Source organism: Acipenser ruthenus, chromosome 5 (assembly GCF_902713425.1).
Source record: "Acipenser ruthenus chromosome 5, fAciRut3.2 maternal haplotype, whole genome shotgun sequence".
Taxonomy (NCBI): domain Eukaryota; kingdom Metazoa; phylum Chordata; class Actinopteri; order Acipenseriformes; family Acipenseridae; genus Acipenser; species Acipenser ruthenus.
Genome location: NC_081193.1, coordinates 88,998,630 through 89,009,125, shown reverse-complemented (window position 1 = coordinate 89,009,125; position 10,496 = coordinate 88,998,630). Strand labels below are relative to the sequence as shown.

Here is a 10,496-nt window from a genome sequence, read left to right as displayed (position 1 = left end):
ATGGTGTGTACAGGCTCCCTGGCTGCATGGTGCTTACAGGCTCCCTGGTCCACTCACTTCACCAGGCTCGTACTCTGTGGGAATACTATGAGTTACCCTGTGAAAGAACCCCACTACCTAACATAGACGATCTCTCTCTGATTAAACATGGGCAGGCAATGCAGCTCTTCACTGGCTGTTGTGTACACTATGCTTCAGATGGATAGCCATGGGGAAAACCTCCCAGGGTAGGGTGGCACTTATCGGGTTAAAAATCCATTCCTTATCTCAGAAATGAATCACAATGCAGTCACACAAGGGAATATGAAACACATTTCATGAAAGGACGGGTTTATTTAGTTATTTGTGTTGTTCCTGTCCTCTGACTGAGGGTATTTCACATTGCAAAGCAAACCTTCTAACTTTAAAGCAGAACTGTTTTATATACCGGGGACGGGCTGAGAATTTATATTAATGAGTGAGTGGCCATGGGGGGATTACAGTCTATTCAATTACAGTGGAATGGATTAGAAGAACCAGATTTACAATATACACAGGTCTCTGGTTGGCAACAAGTCATGCTTTTTGCATTTATATTTTATACAGGCATATATATAAATATATTCATGTGGGCTCACATTCTACATGGTGTAAAATACTTGTTCACTTTTGTGTGCAATTAGTTTCCTGGTTGTCTTGCTTCCCTCCCGCTCTCTGATAAGGGATTGGTCCCCCAGGCTGTCACTCCTCAGCTGACAGTGGCGACGGTCTGTGCCTCCACTCCCCCGGCCTCCGCGTCGCTGTCCACCTGGTTCGACTTACCCATGGACTTGAGGCCCTGGAGGAATGAGCTCACTGTCTCCTTCACGCTCTTCTCCAGCAACCAGCCTTCACTCTCGCTCTCTGGGTCCTCCGGGTTCGACAGGCTCTCCAGGGAGGTGTGCAGGTACCGCAGCCCCACCATCACTGCCCCCTGCAGGTGGGGAGGAGCAAACACATGCATGTTACACAGAAAGCCACCAGGCAAACACATGCTCCGCTGCCCCACTCTCCCGACTCTCCGTGCTCCCCCGCTCCCCACTGTTCCCCACTCCCCTGCTCCTCCACTCGCTGCTCCCCCGCTCCCCACTCCCCACTCCCCTGCTCCTCCACTCGCCACTCCCCCATTCCTCTGCTCTCCCTGCTCCCCTGCTCCCCAATCCCCCGCTCCCCTGCTCCTCCACTCGCCACTCCCCCATTCCTCTGCTCTCCCTGCTCCCCCGCTCCCCTGCTCCTCCACTCGCCACTCCCCCATTCCTCTGCTCTCCCTGCTCCCCCGCTCCCCAATCCCCCGCTCCCCTGCTCCTCCACTCGCCACTCCCCCATTCCTCTGCTCTCCCTGCTCCCCTGCTCCCCCACTCCCCCGCTCCCCTGCTCCTCCACTCGCCACTCCCCCATTCCTCTGCTCTCCCTGCTCCCCCGCTCCCCCACTCCTCTGCTCCTCCACTCGCCACTCCCCCATTCCTCTGCTCTCCCTGCTCCCCTGCTCCCCAATCCCCCGCTCCCCTGCTCCTCCACTCGCCACTCCCCCATTCCTCTGCTCTCCCTGCTCCCCCGCTCCCCCGCTCCCCTGCTCCTCCACTCGCCACTCCCCCATTCCTCTGCTCTCCCTGCTCCCCCGCTCCCCCGCTCCCCTGCTCCTCCACTCGCCACTCCCCCATTCCTCTGCTCTCCCTGCTCCCCCGCTCCCCCGCTCCCCTGCTCCTCCACTCGCCACTCCCCCATTCCTCTGCTCTCCCTGCTCCCCCGCTCCCCCGCTCCCCTGCTCCTCCACTCGCCACTCCCCCATTCCTCTGCTCTCCCTGCTCCCCCGCTCCCCCGCTCCCCTGCTCCTCCACTCGCCACTCCCCCATTCCTCTGCTCTCCCTGCTCCCCCGCTCCCCTGCTCCTCCACTCGCCACTCCCCCATTCCTCTGCTCTCCCTGCTCCCCCGCTCCCCCGCTCCCCTGCTCCTCCACTCGCCACTCCCCCATTCCTCTGCTCTCCCTGCTCCCCCGCTCCCCCGCTCCCCTGCTCCTCCACTCGCCACTCCCCCATTCCTCTGCTCTCCCTGCTCCCCCGCTCCCCAATCCCCCGCTCCCCTGCTCCTCCACTCGCCACTCCCCCATTCCTCTGCTCTCCCTGCTCCCCCGCTCCCCAATCCCCCGCTCCCCTGCTCCTCCACTCGCCACTCCCCCATTCCTCTGCTCTCCCCGCTCCCCTGCTCCTCACTCCCCTGCCCCTCCACTCTCCGCGCCCCACTCCCCTGCTCCTCCACTCGTCACTCCCCAATTCCTCTGCTCTCCCTGCTCCCTCGCTCCCCTGCTCCTCACTCCCCTGCTCCTCCACTCTCCGCTCCCCCATTCCCCCGCTCCCCACTCCCCTGCTCCTCACTCCCCTGCTCCTCCACTCGCCACTCCCCCATTCCTCTGCTCTCCCTGCTCCCCCGCTCCCCCGCTCCCCTGCTCCTCCACTCGTCACTCCCCAATTCCTCTGCTCTCCCTGCTCCCTCGCTCCCCTGCTCCTCACTCCCCTGCTCCTCACTCCCCTGCTCCTCCACTCGCCGCTCCCCACTCCCTCGCTCCCCTGCTCCTCACTCCCCTGCTCCTCCACTCGCCGCTCCCCTGCTCCTCCACTCGCCGCTCCCCCATTCCCCTGCTCTCCCGCTCTCCCTGCTCCCCTGCACCCTGCCTCACCTCCAGGAGCAGGACGAGCAGCACCAGGATGCCGATGGAGTTCAGCATGCCGCTGTAGTAGCTGAGCAGCGCCTCTCGACAGCCCCGAGTCCAGATGTTCAGCTCCTCGCTGTGGTGGTCATAACTGTAGTGGGCAGAGTTGTTGGTGATCTGGTACTGGATACAGGGCCGGGGGGAGCTGGGGTTACAGCAGCTGAAGGGGACCCCGTCCATCAGATACTTCCCATCCACGTTACTCTTAATGCGGCTGGAAAACCAACAGTGAGAGAAGGTGAGATGCGACGCCCAGCACACGCTACACTGGAGCTGCAAAGACAACTAGAGCTTAGACCTACAGCATGCCGGCTGAACAATCTTTAGCTGAACACATACATGATTATGATTTAATTAAATTAGAAATAAATATAGCTAAATATAGCTTTCTAACAGACAGATAACTTCCTTTACTAATGGTTGTCTCTAATGTTATTCAGCTGACAGTCTTCGGATTGTCCAGTTCTTTGTTGTATTGCATCCACTGTACTGTGTAGGTCTGACCTTAATAGAGTGTACTGCTCTCAAAGAATGCTAACGTATTCTGGAATTCTGTTGGAGATTCCACTATGGTATCAAACAACACTGTTTTTATATAAGTACAAAGTTACACATTTTATTTGCTTTGAATCTTTACCAAAAAAAGGAAATAGTTGACAGAAGTCAAACAAAACATTAGGATCGTTGTGCAAGATATCCCAATTGTGCCATGAATAGAAAATAAAAAGAGGTTCAAACCAGCCATTGACACACAAACACATCCACCTGTTCTAACGGATCTAGAGCCTCCCAGCCGATCACCCAGCCTTCGATGTCATGAGAGTATTTACAGGCTGACTGTGAAACAGTTTTATAAAAACATGAAGCCAACATGAATGCCTTCTACCCTGGAGCAATACACTGCAACACAGAGCTTCAAACAAGACGTGTATTAAAATACACTGAACCACAGAGCTTCAAACAAGACGTGTATTAAAATACACTGAACCACAGAGCTTCAAACAAGACGTGTATTAAAATACACTGAACCACAGAGCTTCAAACAAGACGTGTATTAAAATACACTGAACCACAGAGCTTCAAACAAGAAGTGTATTGAAACACCCTGCAGCAGAAAAGCAATAGGAACCTTCCTGGAGCTGCCAAGACCTCAATGATGTTTGAGGAAGGGACATGAAGCAGCATTTTATACAACTAATACTATAGTAATAAGAGAGGCATTGAAACAACACACACACACACACACATTACTAAACATAAAAATGAATGAATCCATGCATAGCAAGTAAGCTGTTATGTATCAATAGATAATGTGTTAAAAGAATGCACCTCTATCCCTGGGTTTGTTTCTGAATCACTAATACAATATTTTAACATTCTACTCGTTTAATGTAATATCCAAATAAAACAGCACTAGATGAATTGAGCTGCTCATGGCAAACAGCAGAAGAGCAGGAGGGAGACTTACTCTTTGACCTCCTTGGAGCTGAAGTCCAGGTAACGGTTGCTGATCCACTGGATCTCAAACCAGTCCTTGTAGTTATTATTCCCGCAGCAGCGGAACTCGATCTGCATCATGTCCAGGGTGGTCTTCATGTAGCAGCGGCCGGGCGTGTCTGTGTCCTTGTAGTAGCGCATGCCGCTCTTCAGCCCGTGCATCAGCGTGCTCTCCAGGGCCAGCCGCATGGTGAAGCACAGCCCAGCCGTGAGGAACAGCAGGATGTTGAAGATGAAGCAGGTGGCCAGGAAGGGCTTCAGGAACGGCTTCCACTTGCTGTACTTGGCCGGGTCCAGGGAGTCATAGCAGATCTTGCCCCCGAAAGCGTTCAGGGCGCAGGCCAAGATCCCCACGCAGATCAGGGAGTTGGGGACGAAGTGGCTCTCGGCATTGTCCATCATCTCGCTCCGTTTGCGCAGCTCCACTTTGAGAACCAGTCCCAGGCTGAAGACCAGGACCCCGGCCATCACAGAGAACCAGTTCATCAGCCATAGTGTCTGGGCAAGAGTCACCCTCTTCTTCAAATCGAACTTCACCGTCATGAGCGCCATTCTGCCTTTCCACACTGTCCTCCAAAAATATATATATATTTATATATGTATTCTTTTAATTAAGAATTAAAGAACAAGAACAAATATAAAAACCAAAGTGGTGGAGAAATCAAATTTAAAAAGAAGTTTGTAATCCATTCCATACAGCAGCTGCAAAAGACAAGACTTTGTTTGAAATCCCAGGCTGTCCATCCATGCTGACCACCCAGCTTCTCGTAACCTAGAGCACAACAACTGAAAACTTATCACCCCGCCCCAAAAAAATGATATGTATTTATTATTATTTTAATACATATAAAAGAACTGGCCAGCAGGCTTTACAGCTATTTCAGGTCCTTTTCCAGCAAAGGAGAAGGATTGTCTGGGATCCAAATGATAAACTCTGAAGTTCCAGGACATCAGCCTAATGCCACTAATCAGCCTCATCCCAATTACAAAAATCCCTGTCAGCAGATGAGCCAGGAAAATAATCCTGTTTTACTATTTAACTGGTTTGGTCATCTTGCTCACGTGGTCATCCTGCCTGTGCTGTAGGAGCCAAGCAGGGATTAAAAGCACAGCCCGTTTACAGCAGCTTGTTGAAACAGAGGGTATGAAAGCCAGGCTATGACTTAGTATATAAGACCCACAGCAGTGAACAGCTAGTTAGTTAGAAAGGTATCAATCAAGTCAGTTCAGCAATTATTATATATTTTAAACCAGGTCACTGTGACCTACATACACAGGTATAACAAATACTCATCCTACAAACCAGAAGAGCGGTTCTCGAGATGTAGCCTTCAATAGTTCAACCAATCAGTACCATGCAGCAGTTCCTCATACCTACACACGCAGCATGTGGAATAAGTGCTTGTAACAAACATCTGTGCAACGTTGCTTCCGATTTGGGCGGGATTTTGTTTTAGCCCAATCAATGAGGCAAGATCACCTAGGTTTAAGTACCTGAATGTATAAACCTACTTTTATTGTGAAATATGTTCGTGTGTAAAATTGGTAAATCTATAGATCAACCGGTAAATGTGTAGATTTACCAGCAAATCTGTCAATGTATAAAATAACTTAGGAGATGGTAGCTAATGCTACGGTAGTTATCATGCTACAGCATGGGAGGTGAATTTGGAAATAAAGTAACATCAGGGAGCTGAATGGCAAAAAATAAATAAAAACATTTCTGTAAGATCTGCTACGTACTTGTGGGTAAATTAACAAATTTATTATTTATTTTTCTTAAACTCCAGCCTTAGGATTTCTTTGTATTATTTGATTAATCTTTCTAAACTTCACTGCATCCCTTCTTGCAATATTAATATTATTAGTAGTAGTACTAGATGATAATAATAATAAATATAATAATAATAATTTATGTACTTAGCAGAGACCATGTATTAATGTTTTGCGCTATATATAGACATGATTAGAGACAGATTTCTAGTTTTATTTCCAACGATTTTATCCCTCTTGTCTTTCGCTTTATGTAAGAAAAATGCACTTTCCCAATTTTATTTTAAATCAAAATGTACGTTAGGGCAAGCATTCGGCATGCTAATAATGACATCTCTATAGCAGAACTCCACGAAGTGTGCTTTAGGGTTATTCAGTTGAACTCGTTTATAAAAAAGCATCCCGAGTGCATGCGGGTTTCGCATTTCAGGGAGAACTACACGTAGGGTGCTGCTTTACCACCAACACATTATTTTGTATTGTGAATTGTTGCCATACAGTGATCATAGATGTAAGTGAAAGAGATTGTTTAGTACCATCTCTTCAGTTATTTTATACATTGACTGATGAGCTGTTTAACCTACACATATAATCAAGCGATGCAAGTTATTTCACTCAATGTTTTTCCTTCTTCATGAAAGTCAAGGTTGTTATAATAGTAGAAAACAATGGTGGAGGCTTTGAGTAAATTGTTGATGCTCATAGTGCATCAGAGTAGAACAATGCAACATGTCTAAGACTTTTGCACAGCAGTGTGTGTGTGTGTGTGTGTATATTACATTACATTTGTTTTTTTCTTTAGATGTTGTTGCCTGTCCAGACAGACAAGTCCACAAGTATAAGCTGTAAAGGTTTGACAGGCAGCTGCAGTGAACTGTGAGGGTGAGGATTATTATAAAGCACTCAGAGCTGTGAAAGGCACTGCCATTCTGAGCATGTCAGCGCTATAAGAATATTAGTACTGTTAATCACAGTGCTGAAGAGCGTCTTAACAACTTATTTATAATTGCAGCATTAAATTAACAGATATATTGAAATCTTTAGCCTTATTTCATACAATCTACTGTTTTTATTGTGTTATTTATTTTCTGTACATCTGCTGAAGAGAAGTATAATGCACAAAGCACTTAAGTATTCAAAATAAAACACATGAGAAGTTACTTTGTGGAATTGACATCTGTCTCAATTTTAATTGTGTCTCTAGGACGAACAGTCATTCAGTTAACACGTTACATCACCAATAATTACACAAGCAACTGCTTTTTTTAAAAAAAAAAAACAGATTTCTATAACAATCAGTATATATTGTGTGCTGAATCAGCACTGGAATCATTTTTATTTAATTCTGAACAGCCATGGAGTTGGGGTTGGGGTTGGGGTGAAAAATGAATACACACTCCATGCTGGTTCAAAGCAAGTAACTACCATTGGACACAAGTCACAAGGTGTTTCACACGCTTATTATTTGAGAATATTCTACACAGAACTGCTGCATATACAATATTCTACAGATGTGAAATCCATATTATTTTTCAGTCCTCTGCATTACTGTCTGCTTTAGAAGAGACTGTATTTACATCACATAACTTGTACAGATCACTCCAAATCAACCAGTCCAGAGACAGTGAGTCTAGAGTGACAAAACGATCACAGCTTGTCAATTAGTCATACTGCAATGCTCATTATTGTACTTTCCTATCTTAATGACTTACAAGCATGAAGAGCGAAGAAAGTTTACATGTCCTCAGAGTTCTAGAATGATATCCTTCATAATGACATCACATTATACTGAGATGGTGATTTAGACTCAAGGGAAAAAAACAACAACATAGGATTGAGCATTTCTGTAAGATTCATATTTTCCTAAACAGAAATACATAAATAAATAGAGTTCTATTTGTATTCTTTCCCTGAACATTTCTCATTTCATTTCTCACCCCAACCCCAACCCCGTGGCTGTTGAGAATTAAATAAAAATGATTCCAGTGCTGATTCATGCACGTTTACTTCTTACTAGACAAGGTTTTTATTCTGCACAAAAGATTAGTTTTCATTAAAAATAAATAACAAATTCAAGTAAAAACAAAACATGAAAGAAAGCCGGTTTGCATCCATTCTAGTTGACGTGTGTGTTGTGCTCAACATGCATGCCAAGGAGCACCGCATCACGTGGGGCTGCCTGCCGCTACATTGACAACAATACACCAACTGCAAAGGCGCTTGCGCTGTCCGATCCATTATCTGAACAGGTTCGTGTTACTCTGGCATCGCGAAACGCATACATGTTATCAGGTGTGGGGCCCCTGGTATTGACACCAGGCAGGGTAGTCATTCGTTTGGGTTTTATTGAAACAACCCCTTTCACACGCCTTTAAACCCAGGTAGTTTTCCTCTCCTCCTCGGGAATAACACTCCAGTTGGGAGAAGGGGTGTCACTCGCCAGCCAGTTGAAATCGTCCACCTGGGTCCAGTTGTTTCTCTCCCTGTCTAACCCCGACACCTGGAAGTCTTCCTCCAGGCCCGGGTAGCTCCAGGTAAACGGCGCAAACCGCACCCCGCTGCAGTCCTCTACAATGGCCCGGCTGGTGACGTGCAGGTACGCCCGGCTGTCGGTCGTGTTGTGGGTACGCAGTTGCTGGCACGGGAACGCGAAGGTGCAGCCCGAGCAGTGGTCGATGAAGACGGAGCTGGACACGGGCCCGCACAGTATGGTGGAGTCCCTGACGTGTTTGATGTGGAGGGTGCTCGGGGCTCCGAACAGCTTCACCGTGCAGCTGGACAGGTGTGTGAGCAACACGTCCCTCTGATTAATCTCATCCGCCCTCTTGATCAGAACCTGCGAGACCACATTGGAAAAGCCGCACTGCGCGCTGACATCATCGCTGTTACCTGGGGACGCCGTCACAGAGGCGTCTGTCAAATCAATGGGTCTGCTTGCTTGCTCGCCCCCCTTCCTAGGTTCGGGGGTCTCTTTGTTTGTATTATTAGCCCCGACATTGCGCGATCGGAAGGCAAACTTCTTCTTCGGCAGCAGCTCGCCTCTCTTCTCCGCCAGGCCGCTTTGGAGCTTCTGCAAGGCGGACTGGGCCTGCCGCAGCTCGTACTGGGGCAGGAACACCATGCTGTCGTTGAGAAACTTCTGCAGCTGCTGGATCCGAGCCGAGATATCCTCCAACCGGCCTGCCAGCGAACCGGACTCTGCCTCACCGCCGCCCGCCAGCAGCTCCTCGATATCTGCCTTCTCCTTGGAGAAAGTGCTGGTGAAGAAGTCGCTCTTTTCCTCTGTCACCTGCTTGCTCTCCTTCGCCTCTTTGCGCCTCTCCAGCTCCTCCTGCCTCTCCTGGTCCCTCTTCTGCAGCCTCTCCGGTATCCTCGCCATCCTGTCCGGCTCCGCGTCCCCGTTTCCCTGGCAGGTCTCCCCGACTTCGATAGCCACAAGCTGATCCATCTCACTGTCTTTCAATCTCGTCAATACTGTGCTGTTACAGGAATCGAGCAACTGCGCGGATAGCCACTTGCAAATAAACCCGAATCTCACTGGGTGAATCTGCCCGGTCTCTTCTTGTATGCGCACTTTTCATTGGTGTTCGTTTGCGGAGTCAAGGGGCACTGTTTGTGACTTCCGTAAAGGCGCAGTCCCGCCCCGCTGTTTTTACGCTATTCTTACGCTAGTCTAATGAGTCTGCAAACACTGGGTTAGATTATAGCTTTGCTCTGACCGTATCACTGAGAAAGAAACCCTGTCGTTTCTTTTAGTACTGGCTTAAAGTGTATTTATTGAGGAGAGAGATGGCTGCTGTCAGAATCGTGTAGCTTTATTATTAATTAACTTATTTTCGGATTTGATTTATTTTACAGTCAATAAGGGTCAGTGCAGGGTGGTTTTCTCAGCTTGATTAGGCACGTTGTATTGGTCAAAGCTGCTCAGTTCGGTCTTATTAGACACAGTAAAACCAGGAATGGATCAGACTGCTGTGCAACGAGTCTTATTATTATTCCTGGAATGATTCAGTTAAAATGAAACTCATTATTCTCACTCTCTCTCTCTCTCTATATATTTTAAGTGTATCCACAAAGTCTTGTAACATTGAGTGGAAATTAGTAGCCAGACGGCCACAGCAAGATGTGGTACGCTAAAGTAGCAGACTTTATTCAGTGAGGGTCAGCACACAATAGCACAACCCACAGCAGCGTGCAGGCTGCGCCTACAGCAAAACACAGTGAAAACATGGAACATTTAGACATAACCAGACATACACTGCAGACATAACAAGACACATTGGACCAAACAAATCGAACGAGGGATAAACACAACATGACTGGACAATTTTCACAAGCACACTGGGGTCACGACTCTATCACGCCCCCCCCCCCCCCCCAATCACAGGCACCCAGGACGGAACAGCGACACAAAACGATACAACACACAACACTTAGTACAGATCGCTAAAATATTTAAAATGAAAAATAATATGTTTGGACAGTGTTAAGTAGCCCACA

At 48.0% G+C, this 10,496-nt stretch overlaps 2 protein-coding genes across 2 annotated transcripts; both read right to left on the bottom strand.

Moving 5' to 3' along the window:
- Positions 1 to 313: 313 nt before the first annotated feature.
- On the bottom strand, positions 314 to 5,149 carry LOC117971690 (peripherin-2-like). The gene is made up of 3 exons (XM_034919893.2): positions 4,195 to 5,149; positions 2,694 to 2,940; positions 314 to 952 (listed from the first exon to the last, which is right to left on the bottom strand). The coding sequence occupies exons 1-3, from the start codon at positions 4,773 to 4,775 to the stop codon at positions 728 to 730; spliced, it is 1,053 nt and encodes a 350-aa protein (XP_034775784.1). The 5' UTR covers positions 4,776 to 5,149; the 3' UTR covers positions 314 to 727.
- A 2,008-nt stretch (positions 5,150 to 7,157) lies between these two features.
- Positions 7,158 to 9,611, bottom strand: LOC117403019 (tubulin-specific chaperone C-like). Its single transcript, XM_034004842.3, has one exon. It carries the CDS (start codon positions 9,442 to 9,444, stop codon positions 8,368 to 8,370), a length of 1,077 nt encoding a protein of 358 aa, XP_033860733.1. The 5' UTR covers positions 9,445 to 9,611; the 3' UTR covers positions 7,158 to 8,367.
- Between the last annotated feature and the right edge of the window lie 885 nt (positions 9,612 to 10,496).